The sequence below is a fragment of the Pongo pygmaeus genome, chromosome 10, assembly GCF_028885625.2.
Source record: "Pongo pygmaeus isolate AG05252 chromosome 10, NHGRI_mPonPyg2-v2.0_pri, whole genome shotgun sequence".
NCBI lineage: Eukaryota > Metazoa > Chordata > Mammalia > Primates > Hominidae > Pongo > Pongo pygmaeus.
This window is the reverse complement of record NC_072383.2, coordinates 66,746,602-66,770,250: the sequence shown is the minus strand read 5'-3', so window position 1 is coordinate 66,770,250 and position 23,649 is coordinate 66,746,602. Positions and strand designations below refer to the sequence as shown.

The window sequence follows — 23,649 nt, the reverse complement described above, 5'->3', positions numbered from 1 at the left end:
AGCAACATTCAAACTTTAATGAGCCTCCCAATCACCAAAGGAACTTGTTAAATGCCAGTTTCACACTTTACCCCAAGAGTTTGATTGAGACTGGGGCTCAGGAATTGGCACTTTTACAAGGATCCCAGGTGCCTCTGATGTGGGAAAGACACCTCACCTATTTCTGCCTGTTGAAGCTATACTTAATTTTCCAAGCTTCTCCTTCTACTTTCTCCTGAATTCCTGTAGTATTTTGTAGCACTTGTCTGCTTTCTTGTCTTAGAGATCTTAGCGAACGCTTCTAAATTGTGAAACTTTTCCTGATCCTCCAAACAAACCTAGTTGTGCACCCATGTCACAGCCCCAGAATTTGTGTTAAACCCTGTGTGAGTTGCTGAATATAGATACTGAAATCTCTGGAATCCAAACTTCATTTACTTTGTGGTGGAGAGAGAGTGGCTGAGTACTTCAGAACTCTTTAGAACACCTGTTATAGCAGGAACTTTTGGGAATAAAGGTGGTCTTTCTAACCTTGATTTAAAACAAAAACAAAAACAAAACCTTGTTTAGATTAGTCTTACTTACCCTGACAGTCAGGTTGTGAAAAGTAAATAGTTTGTCCTTTGTGCATTTGCTCTGGTCTAGGCCAGAGATAGCCAGTAAGTTGGAGAGGGCAGTTAAAACCCTTCAAGAGGCTTGTCATTCCAAATAATAGTTTTCTTCAGGTCTGTTGGTTGGTTTTCATTCTCAGACTGTGTCACTGAGGTTGTTCAAGGGAAGATTCTTATCTTGCAGTTCACTTAGGGGCCACTTGTGCTAAAATTGAGATTGAGTTACTCATCAAAGTACTTCTTCACTTAGATTTTTATCAGTGTGATTTCCCTCCTTCTTTAAATAATATTGGATATCCATATCAAGTCAGGTTTATGTCATCTTACATTATCTTTTATGTAATAGGCCAGCTTGCAGATGCATAGTTATAAATAACTATTGATAAATATTATATTGAGATGACACTGAAATTTTTTCCTTGCTTGTAAGAGAACTAGATCATATTCTGTATAATTAGTTAACACAAAAGAATTCCTCAGAAACAAACTTTAAAAGCCAGGTATAACAGCTCACTCATGAAAAGTCCCTTGTTTCATATGAAAATGGTAACTTTGTAGAAGTAAAGCTCCAGACAACAAAGAATTGACAGGGTTGGGGAATGGAAGGTTAATGAAATTGGTTAATCAAATGCTTCTGATGGGGAATCACCACATGTAGTGTACTTGTCCACATGGCAAACTCGGAATCACTCTTCAGAACCTTGAGTAGAGGCATCATCTGTAAAACCCTGCATCTGTAAGGCTTTTCATCAGCCCCCTCCTTGGAAAAAATTTCTTTTTAAATTCTGTGCCCACAACAGTACACTACACACACATCTATGATATGTCACACTCTAGTGTATGCTTGTGTGTTACTGTTATCCGATAGATCAGAAATTCATTGGGCATAGAGCATGTGGCTTATTTGTGCAATCTGATCCAGGTTCAGTGCCTGGTTATAGTAGTATTCATTAAATAGATGTATGAATAAGAATACTGCACTGAACAGGGGACATAAATCATATAAACTGCATTTTGTGGGTGTTTTCTGAGAACTCCTGCAGTTAAATTTAAAGCATCACCTTATGACAAATTTCCATAAAATATTGTTATAATAAATTATGAATAAATGTTGAAAATAACAAGCCCAGTATCTGCTGTTCCCTGAGTCCCTGATGGCAATTGCATGCTCCCCAGTCTGTGGGACTCCTGATTTAAAGAGCTAGATCTGAAATTCTGCAGAAACCTGCTCAACATTTGCCCATTGGTTGCTGTGAAATTCCTCTCCTGGGCTCTTAAATTCCACAGAGGCTTAATTATTCCAGATATTTAAACTTTGTACATACATGACGGATGTCAAACATGCCCACATCTCTAAGGTAAACTGTATTAAAAGTGCCAGACAATTTTAAAATTGAAAGGGACTTCGTCATTTTTACTGGTTAGGAAACCAAGCCTCTTAAGAGAGAAGCAGTTTTTGTTAGTGGCAGGAGCACTAGAATTGAAGTCAAATAGACCAGAGTTCAGTTCTTGGCTCAGGGGCTCAAATCACAGCCTCTGACTGGCGGTGTGATCATAAGCCCTTTACTTAATATTTTTGAAGATCAGTTTTTTCATTTGTAAAGTTTGGTTAATAATCCGTCTCAGTGGGTCATGACAAGGGATTACTTGAGATTACCTGAGCCAAAGCAGCACACATAATATCTGCACAAAGCAAATCCTCAGTGAGCTTTCGTCTCTGCCCTTTCTTGCCCAGATCACACAGAGCTAAGACTTAGACGCTTTCTTTGGGTTGTGGTTCCCAGTTCACCTGACAGGATTCACACATATCAAGGATGCTCCCAAGGGGCTGTGTCACATCAGCATTTAAATACAGAATTCAGGATCTCCTGCTTTAAAAACAATCTCCCTTCTGAGTTACTTTTTTTAAATTTTATTTATTCATTTATTTATTTTTGAGACGGAGTCTCGCTCTGTCGCCCGGGCTGGAGTGCAGTGGCACGATCTTGGCTCACTGCAAGCTCTGCCTCCCGGTTTCATGCCATTCTCTTGCCTCAGCCTCCCGAGTAGCTGGGACTACAGGTGCCCGCCACCACGCCCGGCTAATTTTTTGTATATTTAGTAGAGACAGGGTTTCACTGTGTTAGCCAGGATGGTCTCGATCTCCTGACCTCGTGATCTGCCCGCCTTGGCCTCCCAGAGTGCTGGGATTACAGGCGTGAGCCACCGTGCCTGGCCCTGAGTTACTTTTATTGCTGTTGTTTTTTTTCTTTCCTTGTACTGCGAGTTATGACACCCTCCCAGTCAACCATCAATTATAATTTAACTTTATATAATTGTGTGAATTAGAAGATCCTGGGAGGCTCCAGGATCTCAGAGGCTCCAGGATCTCAGAGTAAAGTATATACACATTTTAGAAGAGTAAGATCTACATTGCCTAATAAGTCTTCAGCTTTTAAAAATCACATTCTAAAATAATAAGTGAAATATTTGTGCTGAATTGAAAGGGTTTCCATAAATTCTGGCAGTGAACGATGAGTGTTTTAAGCCCGGAGATGTTAGTCAAACTTAAGTCACCGTGAAACAGGCGATCAAGTGGGGGAAGCAGCATCCTGTTTCCTAGTCTCACCAGAGTTCATTTGTCATTTTAAGAGACAACTTACTTTTCCATCTTTTCTTCTTTTCCTGTAAAGGTAGAAACCTGTGGGTTCTTGTTGTGGGGCGGTTTCCAAAGGAACACAGAATTGGGATTCCAGAGTTCAAATACGTGGCAAATATGCATGGAGATGAGGTACGTATGTGGCTTGAATTTCTGAAATGTCACCAGAGAAGCTTCCCCTAGGGTCTCTTGAGCCCTGTATAAATGCTACCGAGGAAGCTTGGAGAAGTCTCCAGCATGCATTGTAGCAAAGAAGCAAGGCCCAGAGAGGTCTTCCTGTGAGACCTGTGGGAAGTTAAGGAATCAGGGTCCAACAACCACCACAGCTGTATGGTTGTGTACCCGGCACCCTGTCAGAGTAGCTGGAGCTTGTTTTGTGTTTGGGGCCGGAAGAACAACAGTTCCCCAGCCCTGAACTTCTGCCAGCCAATCCCTGCATCTCCTTTCTGGGTTGAGTTTTCCCACCTCCTGGTCAGCATGAAGGTGACCCAGCAAAGGAGCTGTATTGTATCCGAACCCACAACCATCAGAAACTCCCAAATAGCTACCCAAATTCCTGAGATCTGGCTTTTCAAATGCTTTTGTTACTCTCTCTTAAATCTAATACTCAGTGTCTTCAGTGCTCCAGTTTAGACAGTCACACTTATGATTCTCTCCTACTCACCATTCAACAAACACTTGGCTGGGTGCAGTGGCTCACACCTATAATCCCAGCAATTTGGGAGGCCAAGGCAGGTAGACCACTTGAGGTCAGTAGTTCAAGACCAGCCTGGCCAACATGGTGAAACCTTGTCTCTACTAAAAATACAAAAAATTAGCCAGGTGTGGTGGCGCGTACCTGTAATCTCAGCTAGTCGGGAGACTGAGGCAGGAGAATTGCTTGAACACAGGAGGTGGAGGCTGCAGTGAGCCAAGATCATGCCACTGCTCTCCAGCCTAGGCGACAGAGTGAGACTCCATCTAAAAAAAAAAACAAAACACAATTTTAAATTCCTTAATAATACCTTGCCTCTTTTCCAACTTAGCAGAGATAAACTCTCCTTTTATTTTTAGGTTCTACAAAATACCATTTACCACTGTTACCTACCCAGCCATTCTTGCCAGGCAGTTGAAGATGTTCACCTCTGTTTCTCACCTTGCTTCCTCAGAATATTTTGAGACCATGACAACTGAAATATTTTCTGTTTACCAGGACTCTATAAAACTGAGCAATCAAAGAGTCCTCATCCATCACAGTAAGGAAACTTTGCACAGGAATATGGGTATTACCCTGTAAAACATAACTTATAACTTTAGGGACTTTCTCATTTACATGCATATTCCAGTAAGTACTACCTGCTGACTTGTTAACACACTTCTGGATTTGCAATAGTACGGGTGGCATGCTCTAATCAGTGCTGAGCTTCCTGATCTGGCTTAAGCCCTCCCCAAACTCTACAGGAACTGGATCTACCCTTCATGGTACACTCTGCCTGCCCTTGCCGGACATGCTGCCCAACCTGTCCTGCTGAGAGAGGATACTTCTTGCAGCTGCAGCTAAGATGCAAGCACCTGCCCCTAGCAAAGGAAAAGTCTTTGAACCCGATTTTGGGGTGGGTGCAAGTTTAGTCCATCTGTGACTTTTTGAGCATCACGGGTGGTTTCTTTAAAAAAGACTACATTGCAAGGAGTCTGACCAAAGTTAGTTTTAATAAAACAACTGTTCGTTATAGACAGCAGCTCAGAATGCCTTTTCCTTTTGCTATCTTGTCTATTGATCAAGGTCCCTTGATCAAGTTCCCTCAGAATGCTTTTTTTTTTTTTTTTTTTTGCGATGGAGTTTCACTCTTGTCTCCCAGGCTGGAGTGCAATGGCATGATCTCGGCTCACTGCAACCTCCGCCTACAAGGTTCAAGCAATTCTCCTGCCTCCGCCTCCTAAGTAGTTGGGACTACAGGCGTGCACCGCTATGCCCAGCTAATTTTTTTTGTTTGTTTTTTTATTTGTTTTTTTTTAGTAGAGATGGGGGTTTCACCATTTTGGCCAAGCTAGTCTTGAACCCCTGACCTCAGGTGATCCGCCTACCTCAGCCTCCCAAAGTGCTGGGATTACAGGTGTGAGCCACCGCGCCTGACTCAGAATGCATTTGTAACAAGAGACATATGGCATTCATTGTCTTTAGTAGTTTATTTATTGCTAGCATTTCAGAGGTTCTAGCCATCTACTCAGAAATTAGTCCTCAGAACTGAAACTCCCAAAGATAAGCAAGAGTCCTTTCCGTCACCTACCCCCAAATTTGTTTATTCTTTCCATGCACTTTCCTAAATTTCTGGCATCTTGCTGTCTGGGTAGTTGGTGTATCGTTCAAATCAGGGCTCGCTAGTGCACTCTGATTCTTTGAGAAATGCTGAGGGCTGAGACTAGGCAGCGGGGAAAAGTCCCAGTGTATTTTGGGGTGGGAATCTGAAGCACTTTTACCCCCTTATGTGACCCAGCTCGTGGCAATGTCTGGGGGCTCTATGGGGCTAGTAAGATTTATTATTCTGAATTTGAGACCTTATCTATTCTGCCCTCCCCATGCCGCTAGGAGCTGAAGAAAGTGATGGCTTAACATTGGAGCAGAGAAGTCCTTCTGAATACAGGATCTAACAACCCCCTTTTTCCTCCCATAGATCTTTTGAAATTGAAAGCATTTTTAAGAAGCAATGGAGCTAACATTTTAGGGCAGTGATTCTTAACCTTTTTTGGATGTATTCCTTGTTATTCTGTTATAAATTTGACCTGACTTCAGGGTCTGTGGATTACCTAGGAGTTTACGGACCTTAGGTGGAGAATCCCAGCAGGGAACACATACACACTGAGTGGAAGGGTGGACAGAATTGGCCACACTATTTTTAAAATGGGACCCCACCCCCACTGTGTGTGTGTGTGTGTGTGTGTGTGTGTGTGTGTTTCCACACTTAATACTATGGCTAGATGACAGGGAGCATCAGCTGCATCAGGGAGACTCAGCTCTGCTGATTACACCTGCCATTTTCCCCCATGTATTTTTATTTTACTTATTTATGCCTTGTTTTAGAATTGGGTCTTTTTTTAAATTAGAAATTGTCTGGTGGCCAAAAAGCATATGAAAAAGTGTCTAACAACACTAATCATCAGAGAAATGCAAATCAAAAACCACAATGAGATATCATCTCATACCAGTCAGAATGGCTATTAATAAAAAGTCAAAAAATAACAGATGCTGATGAAGCTGCTGAGAAAAGGGATCACTTATACTGCTAGTGAGAATGTAAATTAGTTCATCCACTGTGGAAAGCAGTGTGGCGATTTCTCAAAGAACTTGAAACAGAACTACGATTCAACCCAGCAATCCCAATATATACCCAAAGGAATATAAATTGTTCTGCCATAAAGACACATTCACACATATGTTCACTGCAGCGCTATTCACAATAGCAAAGACATAGGGTTAGTCTAGATACCCATCAATGGTAGACTGGATAAAGAAAATGTGGTACATATACGTCATGGAATACTATGCAGCCATAAAAAAAGAACAAGATCATGCACTTTTCACCTTATCCTAAGCAAACTAAACAGAATATCACACACCGCATGTTCTGACTTATAAGTGGGAACTAAACATTGAATACACATGGGCACAAAGAAGGGAACAATAGATACCAGTGTCTACTTGAGGATGGAGGGTGGGAGGATGGTGAGGATAAAAAACCTACCTGTTAGATACTATGCTTATTACCTGGGTGATGAAATAATCCATACACCAAATCCCCACAACACACAATTTACCTATAGAACCAATCTGCACTTGTACCCCTGAAACTAAAATAAATGTTAAAAGCAAGACAAAACAACAACAACAAAAAAAACAGCAGGCCGGGCATGGTGGCTCATGCCTGTAATCCCAGCATTTTGGGAGGCTGAGGTGGGTGGATCACCTGAGTTTAGGAGTTCAAGACCAGCCTGGCCAACATGGTGAAACCCCGTCTCTACTAAAAATACAAAAAATTAGCTGGGTGCAGTGGTGGGCGCCTGTAATCCCAGCTACTTGGGAGGCTAAGGCAGGAGAATCACTTGAACCCAGAAGGCAGAGGTTGCAGTGAGCCAAGATCACGCCACTGCACTCCAGCCTGGGCGACAGAGTGAGAATGTCTCAAAAAAAAAAAAAAAAGAAAAAAAATTATTAAAAAATCAACATATGTTCATATTAGAAAAAGTATAAACAAAACATTATATACTGACCTTCCCAAAATTAGTGCTCTTAATTTCTTATTTGTTTTTCCAGATATTTGTGTGTGCATGTACTTTTACCAAAAGAGACTATGCTATTTGCAACACTTTTAAGTAAATACTAGCTACCTTTTTGTACCAATAAATCTTTATCCTATCTTTATCTTATCCCCCACTTTCTAGTTTCTCCAATTGTCCTCAAATATCTCTAAAATTACCCAAATCAGGATCCAGTCCTGGCCCATGCATCACATTTAGTGGATATGTTGGATCTATTGGATCTCATTTAATCCAGTATCTTTTTATTATGATACTAGGCTTGATAAAGAGCCCAATCAGTTGTCTGCCCTGTAGAATGCCACATATTCTGGATTTTTGGTTTGCTTCTTTATAGTATCATTGCAGTTGTACCTCTAGTCCCTGTCTTTACTTCAAACTGGAAATTAAATCTAAACGTTTGTTGAATTTAATGTGGCTAATACACATCTTACGAGTTGTGACGATAGGTTCATTTGATTGATGCTGAGGGTTCAGGCTAATTCACCTGGCTACACTCAGGAATGCCAAAAGCAAACTCTGGGTAGCAAAATCAACTTAAAATGGCCCATTTTCAGCCAAGTATTGTTACGAAATAAGTAAAGTTAAACTCACTCCTCATTTTGCATGAATTTCACATATTCTCTTATTCTTGCAAAGGTCATTGTTCTACTAGGATCATGGCTCATACTGTAGATATTTTTCTTGTCTTCAGTGACCTTCCATTGTCTCACATGCTTTCTATGGCACAGGCTCACTATGCCACATTAATCAGGCTGGCAAGTTGCCTCCTCAAACAGTGCTTTACAAGAAAATAATAACAATAGCTAACATTTATGGAGCACAGATGACAATAAGTGCTTTTTAGGCCTCGCTTCTTTGGATCACCTCTGCAGAAGGCATGTTTATTAGTCCCATGTACCATGAAGGGGGCCCAGGTTTGTGCTTGGTCACCAGCTGTGGGAACCCAGAGCCTGAACACTAAGCCTTGCCCAGCTGTGGATCCACTCCTTTACTCTCTCTTCTCTGTTTTTAAAATGTTCTGTTTTATGGTTTTCGTTATTAAGTATAGATCTATGATCTATCTCAAATTAATTTCACTTGGTTGGATACTAAGTTGTTCCAGCACCATTTGGTGAGAGGATTTGGGCTTGCTGTTATGTAAAAGAGCAGCAAGCTCTTAGAGGGCAACACTGGAATAAGTATCTTCCAGTCACCTACCTGTCCCTTTCTTTCCCCTACTCTTTACTTCTCTCTCCTTGACTGCTGGGGAGCTAACAGACAAAGCACTCGTGGTGAGCCTTTGTCACCAATGTTTATTCATTTTTTGGAGCAGGATGGGAGAAACATTTCTGGGGTTCTTTCTCATTTTAATAAGACTAGTAGGTGTTTTTCTGGTTCATCCAGGCACACACATTATTTGCACACATATTGACATGTTGGATTGAAGCCTCAATTCTAGGTTTAATTTACGCAAGCTCCTAATTGGCATCACTTGGCATACCTACAGTTGAATCTTTTTTTTTTTAATTGGAAGGGTTGATGCCAGTGCAGGCTGAATGGGGTTCTTTGCCATTCCCATATGCTACAGATATTCAGATTGCCTGGGAACAGGATCCTTGTCTCCTCACCTTCCCCCATCACCTCATTCTGCTCCTGGCTTGCTGTGTAGTAGACTATAACCAATACTCTAAAATCAGAGCTGTACTGAAAACTGGGACCATGCCCTGAAACCAGGAGCATCTAACATCCTCAGCCTAAATGTGGATGCAGAAGAGAAGCCTGGGAAAATCTTCCCCAGCCCTCCCTATTCTTTGTTTTGTGCTTGTCTTCTATCCCATGTTTTTCAAATTTTGCAGAAAAAATACTTTTCTTGGGTAATCTCTAGGTTGGTAAGACATCTTTAATTCCTGCCTAATGGAAATATTAAAGCAAGGCATGACTGTGTGCTTAAAGAATTGGGTGCCTAGGCCAGGCATGGTGGCTCATACTTATAATCCCATCACTTTGGGAGGTCAAGATGGGGAGATTGCTTGAGGCTAGGAGTTCAAGACTAGCCTGGGAAACATAGTAAGACCTTGTCTCTAAAAAAAATTTAAAAATTAACCAGGTGGGATGGTGCATACCTGTGGTCCCAGCTACTCAGGAGGCTGAGGTGGAAGGATTGCTTGAGCCTGGGAAGTCGAGGCTGCAGTAAGCCATGATCACACCACTGTACTTCAGCCTGGGTGACACAGCAAGACCCTGTCCTAAAAAAAGAATTGAGTGCCTAGAGTTTTAAGCCAACCCTAGTAACATTAAGCAAAGTATCATAGGTCAGAGCCTGGGTTCAAACCCAGGTTTCCTTGACCTCAGGGCCAATGGTCTTAAATACTGTACTGTAGGAGTAACTATTGAATATACTTGTAAAATAATTTAACTAAATTGCAATTATTTTTTATTTTAGAGTTGGGATCTCGCTCTGTAACCCAGGCTAGAATGCATTGGTGTGATCATGGCTCACTGTAACCTCAAACACCTGGGTCCAAGCAATCCTCCTGCCTCAGCCTCCCACATAGCTAGGTCTAGAGGTGTGTGCCACCACACCAGGCTAAGTTTTTTATTTTTTGTAGAGATGGGGTCCCACAGTGTTCCCCAGGCTGTTCTCAAACTCCTGGCCTCAAGCGATCCTCTGGCCTTGGCCTTCCAAAGTGTTGGGATTACAGGCTTGAGCCGTTGCGCCCAGCCTAAATTGCAATTCTGCTTTTTTGGGGAGATGGGGGGTAGGAATTTTTTTAAGCTTTAATTTCTTAAAGAGCAATGGTATTTTTACTAAGATAGACTTCATATGGGCTTTTGTAACTGCCCAACAGGTTCATTTTGCCTGTTGCCCAGATAGAGCAGATTTATCAAGACAGGGGAACTGCGATAGAGAAAGAGTTTAATTAATGCAAAGCTAACTGAACAGGAGACCGGAGTTTTACTATTACTCAGGTCAGTCTCCCCGAAAATTCAGAGACTGGGAGTTTTTAAGGATAATTTTGTGGGTTGGGGGAGAGACAGTAGGGAGTGGTGATTGTCAGGTCAGAGACAAAATCATAGGGTGTCAAAGCTGTCCTCTTGTGCTGAGTCAGTTCCTGGGTGGGGGCCACAAGACCAGATGAACCAGTTTATCGATGTGGGTGGTGCCAGCAGATCCATCCAGTGCAGGGTCTAAAAAATATCTTAGGTTTTACAATAGTGATATTATCCCTCCGAGCAATTGGGGAGGCTTGGAATCTTGTGGCCTCTGGCTGCATAACTCCTAAACCGTAATTTCTAAACTTGTGGCTAATTTGTTAGTCCTACATTCAGGAAAAGGCTATTATCATCTTTGTTTCAAAGTCAAACTATGAACTATGTTAGTTTAGCCTATGCCCAGGAATGAACAAGGATAGCTTGAAGGTTAGACGCAAGATGGAGTTGGTTTCATCAGATCTCTTTCATTGCCATAATTTTCTCACTGTTATGATTTTTGCAAAGGCAGTTTCACTTTTGAAAAATTCGCATCACATTTAGAATTTTATGATTGTGGCATTGGTTTATAGTTTATTGTATTCCAGAAATATAGGTTGAAAAGAAAAAACATTCCCTGGGTAATAGTGGCCATATTTGTCAACCTAAAAATAAAGAGATAAAGGATAAATGATTTTCACACACCTTCTAAGTATAAGAGACAGTTGATGAGATGTAGTTTGCATGTCTAAATGTTTTACTTAGGGGGTATTTTAATGGTTTACACAGACAGTGGGACACAATATGTGAAATTATGGCCGTTCTGGAAAATCTGGGAAGTACAGTCAACACGCAGTAGAGGTTCCCAACTTATCATTAAACCAAAACACAGCATTAAAGCTTGTCTTTCTAAATGCCACTTCCCAAGCTCCTTTTTCTACCACTATCCCAGGTGATAGCAAAATGTCCTCAGTAACACTATGTGGTTTGCATAATTAAATTCTTTCTTTTTAGATTTAGGCAGAGCTCATTGTTTTCCAAGTGAAATATCTAGTTCATTTTAAGCATGTTTTAAATTAGTTAACTTTTTGGTGAGGCTGGGCCAGGGTGACCAGATATCCCAAGTGCCTGTCATGAGCAGAATTGTTAGCCTGTACCTCTGTAAAATTTGTTCGGTATTTAAAAATCCTTCAGATAAAATAGCTTGATCATTTGTACATCTCCCCTTACAAAGCACCTGAAGTCCTCATGTGAATTTTAGAAAGTTCTTCCTCAGGATAGTCTTGATCTTATAATGAATTTTCAACAGTAGTTTATTAGCAATTATTTATTGAATACATGATATACCAGGAGCTGGACAAGCTACACCAAGAACACAGGGATACAGAGAAAAACCGTGAGGGTCCCTGACTTTGGGGCTTCAATGGTGGAGTTGGAGAAGGGGAGGTCAATCAAGGTCAGCCAAGTGATTGTAATGTGTGTGACCCGCATTAGATAACACAGGTGTCATGGTGAACCCAGACTTGGGAGGCCAAGAAAAGTATGCTAGATAAATGTCATGTTTAGGCTGATATTTGAAGAAGAAGGATTAGCTAGGCAGGTCAGACAAATAACTTTAATCTATAACACACACACCACTGTGGAGCCCCACAGCCCGATGACTTTCCCCCAAGAAGCTGCATCACAGGGTAGCATTTCAAAAACAGATTCCATTGTTAGGAGAGCTGAAGATTCTCTCTCTCTCTCTCTCTCACACACACACACACAAACACACACACACACACACACCCCCCCCACAACACTGCCTGGGTTGTGGATTGTTCCTTCAAAAATTTTTTTCTATTTTTTTAAATAAACATTCTGTGAAGAACCAGAACACTCATTTGTATCTGTGTGGCAAATTCCAACTTGACTGAATTGAACTGTAGCTGATAGAGAATGTATTTTCTGCTTTCTGGGTGATTGCCATTTTAACCACCGGATGAAGGAGATGGAGTGAGAGTCTCCGGAGGCCGGTATGTCCATCAGGCCCCCGTTTCTTCATGAGGGCTTCTCCCTGAAGTCTGTGCTCTCACAGGAAGGAAGCCAGCATGCTGGGTGAAAGGCTGCCTGGGCAATTGGAGACTCTTTTGACCACATTCTTTTTTAAAATTTGGACTCTCCAGGGTTTCCTGTCAAAGACTTAATTTTCAATGAAGGGAGGTTTATACATAAAACATGAATGAGTGTTTGAAACATTTATATTAAGGTTGGAAAGAATTAATTTGAATAATATTTGGCATAAATCTGCTGTTACAGAGGCAGGAAAAGATGGCCCAAAAAGAAAGGAGGATTTTGTTTAACTGCCTCTGAAATTTCATCTGTTTACCTCAGCATTTAAAAAATTATCTGACGCTTAGTTGGTTCTTTATCTTATTTTCAAGATTTTTATTTACCCTTGCAATTGAGAACTTGTGATTTGTTGTGGACTATTGAGACACACAGAAAATACTTTGGTTACATACTTGTTTCCCTGAAAGATCATGATTTTAATATTTTTGTAAAAATGACATAGGTTTTCTTTAAAAAGAATAAGAGGAAATAAAAATCATTCAGAATACTGTACCCGGAAATAGCCATCATTAATATTTGCCAGACATCATTCTAGACATCTATATATTTCTGTAGTAAGAGAATCAGAGGAATTAAAAGAATATAAAATAAAATGTGTCATATGTTATATTGTATGAAATTTTATTTTATTTGAATTAACAGAAGAATAAAACTGAAGTGAAACTAAAATAACTGGTGAAATTGATACTTTCTCAAAATAAGAAATTGATTATCACATTTGTTTTTCTTTTTTTTTTTTTTTGAGACAGAGTCTCGCTGTTGCCCAGGCTGGAGTGCAGTGGTATAATCTCGGCTCACTGCAACCTCCAATTCCCAGGTTCAGGTGATTCTCCTGCGTCAGCCTCCCGAGTAGCTGGGATTACAGGCACCTGCCACTACACCTGGCTAATTTTTATATTTTTAGTAGAGACAGGGTTTCACCATGCTGGCCAGGCTAGTCTCAAACTCCCGGCCTCAGGAAATCCACCTGCCTCAGCCTTCCAAAGTGCTGGGATTATAGGAATGAGCCACCGTGCCCAGCTTGATGATCAGATTTTTCTAAAGTTAAGAAAAAAGATTATTAAAAACTTTGAAACTGTAGTCATTTTATGTGTATATATTTTAACTTTTGATAGTATTTTATGACCCCTTACTATGAAATGTGAACTATGAAATTAACACTTTGAAAATTTCTCCCTCAACTTTTTTTTTTTTGAGGTGGAGTCCTGCTCTGTTGCCCAGGCTGGATGGAATGCAATGGCACAATCTCGGCTCACTGCAACCTCTGCTTCCCGGGTTCAAGCGATTCTCCTGCCTCAGCCTCCCGAGTAGCTGAGACTACAGGTGCCCACCACCATGCCCGGCTAATTTTTGTATTTTTAGTAGAGACGAGGTTTTACCATGTTGGCCAGGCTGGTCTCGAACTCCTGACCTCAGGTGATCTGCCCACCTCAGCCTCCCAAAGTGCTGGGATTACATGCATGAGCCACCGTGCCCGGCCTTAACTTTTATATTTTGTTCTATACCCATACTACCAAGACTGTTTAATCTAATTGTGTATCTAACAGAATACCAACTCAACCTAGCCTCCTAATCATGGCTTCTTTACTCTTCCTTTTCACTTTCTGTCGGTTGGGTGAATTTCATTGCCAACTCATGTCTTGATTGTTTGCATGCTGAAGAATGTATGATTCAGATAGCTAAGAGACAAATTCACATTTAGAGTTACATGGGGATTCTGATATCACTTCCTCTCTGTTCTTGACTTGGGACTCAGATAGGCCAGGGATTTTTGCCGATTGAACCATACTATGGCCTCTAACCAGCATTTAGACATTTAAGGAACGATGGGACTCCTGGTCACTTCCTCCTCACCTTCCTGTACCTATTCCTCCCCAAAGCCTTCTGAGAAAGCTTCTTAAACCAACGATCTTTTTCACATTTTTTTGTTTTTTTTTTCCAGATGGTGTCTCACTCTGTCACCCAAGCTGGTGGTGCGATGTCGGCTCATTGCAACTTCCGCCTCCTAGGTTCAAGCGATTCTCGTGCCTCAGCCTCCTGAGTAGTGGGGATTACAGTAACCCGCCACCATGCCCAGCTAATTTTTGTATTTGTAGTAGAGATGGGGTTTCACCATGTTGGCCAGGCTGGTCTCGAACTCCTGACTTCGGGTGATCCGCCCACCTCGGCCTCCCAAAGTGCTGGGATTACAGGCGTGAGCCTCCACGCCTGGCCCCTTTTCACATTTAAAGTTACTGTCACAGTTTTATGTTACCAGCTCCTCCCCACTGGCTTTAGGGCAGGTCATAAGTAGCTCATCAAGGTTACTTCCAAAGGTGCTGGACCTTTAAAAACCTATTATATCTTAAAATTGGAACCCAGTGACTTTTTTGGTTATTAGCTTGTAAGGACTTTTTCCAGTGACAATTTTGACTAAAAAACAAAAATCTGGCTGGGTGCGGTGGCTTACACCTGTAATCCCAGCACTTTGGGAGGCTGAGGCGGGCAGATCACCTGAGGTCAGGAGTTCGAGACCAGCCTGGCCAACATGGTGAAACCCTGTCTCTACTAAAAATATCAAAATTAGCCAGACATGCTGGTGGGCACCTGTAATCTCAGCTACTTGGGAGGGTGAGGCAGGAGAATTGCTTGAATCCAGGAGACAGAGGTTGTAGTGAGCCAACATGGTGCCACTGCACTCCAGCCTGGGTGACAGAGTGAGACTCTGTCTCAAAAAAAAAATCAAGGTAGTGGAAGAGGAAGATAAAAAATGAGTAGGAAAAAAAGTTGAAGTCAGGATTGGACATAATCTGACTCTAAATTTTATGGTTGCCTATGAATCTATAATTCATATATCCCAAATTTTCTTTCTTTCTTTTTTTTTTTTTTTTTTTGAGACAGGGTCTCACTCTGTCACCCATGCTGGAATGCAGTGGTGCGATCTCTTCTCATTGCTGCCTCAACCTCCTGGGCAGCACAAGCGATCCTCCTACCTCAGCCTCCTGAGTAGTTGGGGCCACAGGTCTGTGTCACCATGCCTGGCTAATTTCTTATTTTATGTAGTGATGGGATCTCGCTACATTGCCCAGGCTGGTCTCAAACTCCTGGGCTCCGCCTTAGCCTCCCAAAGTGCTGAGATTACAGGCATGAGCCACTGCCACCAGCCCCAAATTTTCTTAGTCCCAATTTTAATTATTCTATGTTCATTAGGATAACAAATGTTTAAAGTGTGGTCTCTTTATGTGCCAGTGAGGGAATCAAGTGAGAAGTGGTCATCCAAGGATCACTTAATCCTTTGTCACAATGTTGAAGTCCTACAGTAAAATCATGACTGGAAATTCTTCTGAGGCTCCATGAAATCTTTTCTTGCACAGTATCTATATGAATGTGCCTGCAGCACTCTCCTGATTTTCTCACCTGCTGCCCCTGAGTTCTCATTTACTAACTCCTCAACAACATCTGTTCTTCTGAAGCAGATTCCTTGAACCTAGAATGATAGGGAGAACTTGATGTAGTCTAAGCAGATCTTCCTATGATAAGGCTGACATTTAAATTACTTTTTTTAAATAAGAAAAATAATGAATCTCTCTCCTGGGGAGGGATTATAAAGCAAGATCTCTCACAGGCCTTCAGTTTCCCAAGCCTTATTGATATGCAAGCTAATTTAGGTGAATATGACAGTTTTTAACATTTTAATAGTCATGCTTTTACTTAATGTATATTAGAAATATATATGTAGAAAAGTGATAATGATATGAAGTTTCTCAGGAGTTGGAAGCCAGCCTTAGCAACATAGCGAGACCCTGTCTTAAAAAAAAAAAAAAAAAATCTACAATGCGATGATATTAAGTCGGTTATCCACCAATACATACATGATAAGCTTCATATGCACCATGCATTCTCATGGAAATATGTGATTCCTGTGCTTCTCTGTAACTTGACCTCTTGCTCTACCACTCCAGAAGATACTTTGGAGGACAACCAAATGAAAAATGTTATAATAAGAATTATTATTATTCTGGCCGGGCGCAGTGTCTCATGCCTGTAATCCCAGCACTTTGGGAGTCTGAGGCAGGTGGATCACTTGAGGTTAGGAGTTCGAGACCAGCCTGGCCAACATAGTGAAACCCCATCTCTACTAAAAATACAAAAATTAGCTGGGCGTGGTGGCAAATGCCTGTAATACCAGCTACTCAGGAAGCTGAGGCAAGAGAATCGCTTGAACCCAGGAGGTGGAGGTTGCAATGAGCCAGGATCGCGCCACTGCACTCCAGCCTGGGTGACAGAGTTGAGACTGTCTCAAAAAAAAAAAAAAAAAAGGAAGAAGAAGAAGAAGAAGCAGAAGCAGCATTATTCCACTCTAATTCATTTTTGCAATGTGTAAACTATTTACAAATAGGTACTTTCACTCTTACTAGCATTTTTCAGCACACCTCATGACTGATCGCCACCTGATTGCCACTTGGCAGAGCATAAGCATGCTTGAGAAAGACTGGTCTTACAAACTAGTTTGGGTCTGAGATATCATGTGTAGAGACCCCTGTTGGGGAATTTGTACTGTAGGGAGTGCTTTCCTTATTGCCTCTGACCTAATAATATCCTCTTTTCTCTTTAACACATATAGACTGTTGGGCGGGAGCTGCTGCTCCATCTGATTGACTATCTCGTAACCAGTGATGGTAAAGACCCTGAAATCACAAATCTGATCAATAGTACCCGGATACACATCATGCCTTCCATGAACCCAGATGGATTCGAAGCCGTCAAAAAGCCTGACTGTTATTACAGCATCGGAAGGTAAAGAGGGGCTGGTCTATCTTTACTTGAAAACAAACAACACAACACAAAGGCTCCCGACAGGCACCTGTTGGCCTTGGCAAGAGGAGATGTGTCATGGTGAGAGCCCTCAGAGCCGGTGTCATGTCGCTGATGTGCCAAAGCTCAAGGCACATCAGGGCTGCCCCCAGCTTGCAGGAAGAAATGCAAATAAGGCTACTTTGCACTGGTGCCCACCTAACCTCTCCATCTTCATCTGCCACTCCCTCTCTCTCCCCTGCCTCCTCCCCTCTAGGCCTCCTTCCTGGAACTACCAGGTGCTTTCTTACCTCAGCGTTTTACACACACCATTTCCTCCCCCTGCCTAAATAGCATTTCCTCCAAGACTCTTTCTCCCGACCTCTCATACACTAGATCCCCTGATAAACTCTCACATCACCTGGCACTTTACTGTCAGAGCACAACTTTTAATATCTAATTTCTTGCTTCATGTCTCTCTCCCCACTACACTGCAAGCTACCTGCAGGCAGGATTCCTGTCCATTGTATTTGTCGTTGTTAGATCCCCAGTGCCTGGCAGAGCACCCAGGCCCTTGGTAATGACTGGTTGATTTATTAGGCCAGTAGTCCAAGAACTAACCATAACCAAGAGCAGGTCTTGAAGGAGCTCTGATTTAAACAGTTTATTTTGTTTCAAGCTGCCTTGGGAGGTTTGGAATTTCTCAGATGTCTAATATACATTCATGTGTATGCAATTTACATATATGTGTTTGCTTTACCAAAGCTGAACAAAATCTCACTACTTGATTCCCTCCAATTTTAAGTTTTTCTAGCATATTTAAACATGGCTCTTCCACGTTTCACAAATACTTTTGTGTAATGTGTTTACTGTTGTTTCTGTTATCAGTTGCTACTTAACGAACCATCCCAAAATTAGCGACTTAAAGCAATAGCCTTTTTATTTACTGTTGATTCCATAGGTCAGGAATTTGGGCAGGGCAGAGCAGGGATGGCTACTGTCTGTGCCACAGGTCTGGAGCTCAGCTCTGGTCTTTCTGAGACAATTTACCTGGAGCCATGGACTCTCCATGGACTCTCCACGCGGCGACCATTGGGATCTCAAGGTCCTAAAAGGGAGCATCTAAGAGCAGAAGTCCCAAAATACAAACACTTATCAAACCTCTGCCTGTATCACAATAGCTAATACCTCATTGGTGAGAGCAGATCACGAGGGAGGGGATGCCATGGGGTGTAAGTGCCAGGTGTGGGTCATGGCAGGCCACCAGGGCAGCCATCCACCACACCCGTACTCACATTTGGAAAGATACCTGGAGCCTAAACCAAAGGGCAAGACATTGTAAGAATCCACTCCCTCATGCTCTATCAATAAGCCCTGAAATATTCTTTCTTTTAAAGGGAAAATTATAACCAGTATGACTTGAATCGAAATTTCCCCGATGCTTTTGAATATAATAATGTCTCAAGGCAGCCTGAAACTGTGGCAGTCATGAAGTGGCTGAAAACAGAGACGTTTGTCCTCTCTGCAAACCTCCATGGTGGTGCCCTCGTGGCCAGTTACCCATTTGATAATGGCGTTCAAGGTAAGCAGGTGTGGGCCCAGTTCTGGCTTCTTAAGTCCAGAGTGGGGCTGGAAACTCTCTGCCTCTGGATGGGGATCAACTCTCCCTTCCCCACTTAACTTCTCTGGCAGGGTGAAAAGAGCTTCATGTTCCCAACTCTAGCCATCCTTCCTGTAATTCTTCAACAGCAGATGGGCAGTGTGGCTGAACTGACAACCCACAGCTGGACATGCATCAGTGAATTAGTGAAATTTAGATTCTAGAAAATACCATCTAAATAGTCAGATTTTGATTCTCTGACAAGAGACAACATGGCTAAAATAATTTAAAACTGGAACAACTCACTTTTTTTTTTTTTGCTAATCATATATGAACAATAACTGTTGACTCCTCTTCAAACTCTGAGGGATGAGGACCCAAAATATTACAGTAGCCTTATTCACCCCTATAATACCTAACGAAATTGTCCTTACCTCCAGAAATTAGCAAGAGTGACTAAGAGGACACTTAATTTTTAAGCTGATTTAGGAGTTTGGATTTGTATCTGACTTATTTGGGGGCTATCACCTTGCATATGTTTATTATAAAGTAGAAAGAAGAATAGAGGAGGTGGATGAAGGATTTCTCTCTAGGGAAATTAGAGCATGTGTGTGTGATGTGATTATGTCTTTGCTAACATGGTGTTTGTGTTTCCTCTTACTCTCAAGTCGGTTTAAATGTCTTGGTTCATCTTTTAAATGCAGCAACTGGGGCATTATACTCCCGAAGCTTAACACCTGATGATGATGTTTTTCAATATCTTGCACATACCTACGCTTCAAGAAATCCCAACATGAAGAAAGGAGACGAGTGTAAAAACAAAATGAACTTTCCTAATGGTGTTACAAATGGATACTCTTGGTATCCACTCCAAGGTGAGTTTCTCTTCATTTCTTCCATTCTCCTTATTGCCTTCACCCAGAAGTGCCAGCTGGTTTATTTTGATCCAGCCGTTGTTAAAAGAACTTTAGGCACAATAGGCCCTTCACTCTGTCCTTATCAGCTAATATCATAAGAGCAGTGGAGATGACTGATTGTTTGAGAGATGCTCAGACATGTTCCTCATTACCAAGGGCCTTCTTCATTCATTCAGGTACTTATTCTGTGTCTGCCTACTGTGAGCCAGGAATTGAAAGATGAACAAGACACACACCTTACCCTGGAGTTGAATAGGGGAGACAGACACGCAGATAAGTAATTGTGATAGCAGTGTAACTAGAATAAAAACAGATTTAGAGAAGGTAAAGTGTACCCCAAGGGTGCGCAGAGCCAAAATACAGTAGGGAGTAGTGAAGAGCTTGGAGAAATGTGATGTTTACATCCCGTCTAACAGGGACGGCTGCTACTAGATCTAGCTAATTATTGCCATGCAGCCTTGGGGAGCCAATACTGCCAGATCTTGCAGTTTGTAAAAAGAAGCTGAATTTTTACATGAAGTATCATGATTTTAAAGCCATTTTGCAGGCTCAACAAAAGAGCTCTTCAGGCAGGATACAGTGGGAGGAGGGCCCCAGTTCTCCACTCTTGGAATAAGACAGCTGGGTAAGGGACAGGATGAGATTGCCATGTAGGCAACATGGAAGGAGAGACATTCTTATTAGAGGGAATAATATAAACAGAAACCCGGGGTAGGAGGGACCTAGGGTGGAAGGACAGGAGGAGAGACGGTGGACTGGAACTGGATTTCCATGCCTCAGGGGAAAACATTCCCTTTTAGACTTGTTAGCCTGACCCCACCAACAGCAAGCTGCAGCATGCATTTCTGCGTGCAGGCCACTTCCAAAGGTGCCTTCCCTAATTGTCACTTTGGATGCACAGGCTTTCAGGTAATTTGCACAAGCTGGTATTTTTATGCCTGGGTGGCTCTCTGTCAGTTTTCCAGGTAATATAAATAAGCATAGACCACAACTGATAGGCAGCAGGTCCAGGCAGCATTCCAAACCTCTCTCTGGTGTCCAAGATACAGCCCCCTCTCCTACCTTAGGGCTTCTGCATCGTCCCTGCTCTCCACAATTTGTAGCTAAGAAAGGGCTCATCCTGTCCAGTGGCAGAGCTGTCCTTCATGTTCACTGTCTAACTTTCGAAGGCAAATCCAGATGTGTAGGAAATTAGCTAGAAACGGTTCCTGCTGGGAATTGTTCCCCAGTGTGCCTGTGTGTGAGCTGTGTATCCTTCTCAGACAAAAAACAGGTGAAGCCAGCTGCCTTGAGGAGCCCAGAAGAATGTGCCTGGCCTGGCCAGGCCTGGCCTGGATGTTTTGTTGGCCAGGCCTGTCCCACCTTATCCAGAACTGCCCCCTCCACGCTTGGCATTCTCAGTCCTGGCTATTTGCTAGGGATCCATAATGCACGCCTGTTTTGCTATTTAAATTTTTTCCACCTGAGACATGTCCAGCCATAGACTTTGTCTTGTTTTCTTTCCTCTCTTATTTTACCTTCTACTATTTTTTGGTGAAAATGAGGTCAAAGAGAAATACAAAACCTGCAAGGTAAGTAAAGGAAATAGAAAGGACAGAGAAATTCTTCCTGGCTGGAATCTGGGCCTACATATTGGCCTACATAGATATTACTTAATATTTAAATAATAGTTTTGTATCATATTTTGACCACTTTCTTACCATTAAATTTTTTTTTAAAGAAAAAAGCTTTTTTATTTTTATTTCATTTTTAGAGATAGGGTCTTGTCATGTTGTCCAGGCTGGCCTTGAACTCCTAGCCTCAAGCAATCTTGCCACCTTGGCCTCCCAAAGTGTTTGGATTACAGACATGAGCCACAGTATCTGGCCTAAAATTTTTTTCTACTTCAGTACTTCTAAAATATCCTGATGAAACTGAGAATACATATTTTATTGGGCAGGTATCAAGTGTAACAAATTAAAATCTGTCAGAAACTACTTCCTTAAAAGTTACTATATTTCATCAAATCCAAGATACTGTTGATTATAAAACCCAGTGTACCACCAAGAAAGAAAAGAAAATATTTTCAGTTAAACTAAAGACATGATGTTTTAGCCATAAAAACGTTTAAGACACATCCCAATTCAGAGATATTAAAGTATAAAAAATGTTGCCTCTTAGGCCAAGTGCAGTGGCTCACACCTGTAATCCTAGCACTTTGGGAGGCCAAGGTGGGCACATTGCCCGAGCTCAGGAGTTCAAGACCAGCCTGGGCAACATGGTGAAACCCTGTCTCTACCAAAATAAACATTAGCCAGGCGTGGTGGTGCACGCCTGTAGTCCCAGCTACTCGGGAGACTGAGGCATGAGAATTGCTTGAACCTGGGAGGCAGAGGTTACAGTGAGCTGAGATTGCGCTGCTGTGCTCCAGCCTGTGCAACAGAGCAAGACTCCATCTCAAAAAAAAAAAATGGCTAACACAGTGAAACCGCGTCTCTACTAAAAACACAAAAAATTAGCCAGGTGTGGTGGCAGACATCTGTAGTCCCAGCTACTCGGGAGGCTGAGGCAGGAGAATGGCATGAACCCGGGAGGCAGAGTTTGTAGTGAGTCGAGATTGAGCCACTGCACTCCAGCCTGGGCGACAGAGTGAGACTCCGTCTCAAAAAAAAAAAAAAAAAAATGTTGCATCTTAGAAAATGTAAAATGAAAGCCAGGCACAGTGGCTCATGCCTATAATCCCAGCACATTGGGAGGCCAAGGCACAAGGATCAGTTAAAGTCTGGGGCTTGAGACCAGCCTGGGCAACATAGTAAGACTCCATCTCCACAAAAAAAAATTTTTTTAATTACTAGTCTCCGCAACATGGCAAAACCACATCTCTACCAAAAAATACAAAAATTTGCCAGGTGTGATGGTGCACATCTGTAGTCCCAACTACTTGGGAGCCTGAGGCAGGAGGATTGCTTGAGCTCAGGAGATTGAGGTTGCAGTCATCTGTGTTTGTGCCACTGCACTCCAGCCTGGGCGACAGAGCAAGACCCTGTCTCAAAACAAACAAAAATAGCCAGGTGTGGTGGCACACATCTGTAGTCTCAGCTACTTGGGAGGCTGAGGCAGGAGGATCACTTCAGCCCAAAAGTTTGAACCTACAGTGAGCTGTGATTGCACCACTGCATTCCAGCCTGAGTGATGGAGTGAGACCATGTCTCTATTAAAAAAAAAAAAAAAAAGCCAGGCGCGGTGGCTCACACCTGTAATCCCAGCACTTTGGGAGGCTGAGGCAGGCAGATCACTTGAGGTCGGGCATTCAAGAACAGCCTGACCAACATGAAGAAACCCTGTCTCTACTAAAAATACAAAATTAGCTGGGCGTATTGGCGCATGCCTGTAATCCCAGCTACTTGAGGCAGGAGAATCATTTGAACCTGGGAGGTGGAGGTTGCAGTGGGCCGAGATCGCGCCATTGCACTCCAGCCTGGGCAACAAGAGTGAAACTCCATTTCAAAAAAAGGAAAAAAAGAAAAAGAAAGTATGAAATGATTATAACCCTTTGAAAGTAGGGGACCAGAGGAGAGAACCGGTAAGTCAGCATGAGCAGTGGCAGCCTGGGCTCCACAGGGGGCCGGGCCTTTCACCTCTGAGAGGCAGTGCAGCATTCTTTCTTTGATCCCCAGGAGCACTCTGGCATATTGGGGAAGCCCACAGGTGCTGGCGGAAGGTGGCCTGCACTCCAGTGTCTGTCATTTATTGGCCGAAACCCCTGAGCACTTTTCTTTAACATCTGTGATCATGTCT

At 42.3% G+C, this 23,649-nt stretch overlaps 1 protein-coding gene across 2 annotated transcripts in view; it reads left to right on the top strand.

Annotated features, from left to right (window-relative positions):
• Positions 1–23,649, top strand: part of CPM (carboxypeptidase M) — an 81,796-nt gene that overhangs the window by 42,063 nt on the left and 16,084 nt on the right. For both annotated transcript variants that reach the window (XM_054443551.2, XM_054443550.2), the window contains exons 3-6: positions 3,263–3,360; positions 17,186–17,358; positions 18,753–18,937; positions 19,660–19,830. In XM_054443551.2, the coding sequence (XP_054299526.1) occupies positions 3,263–3,360; positions 17,186–17,358; positions 18,753–18,937; positions 19,660–19,830 (627 nt within the window). The remainder of the gene's footprint in view (positions 1–3,262; positions 3,361–17,185; positions 17,359–18,752; positions 18,938–19,659; positions 19,831–23,649) is intronic.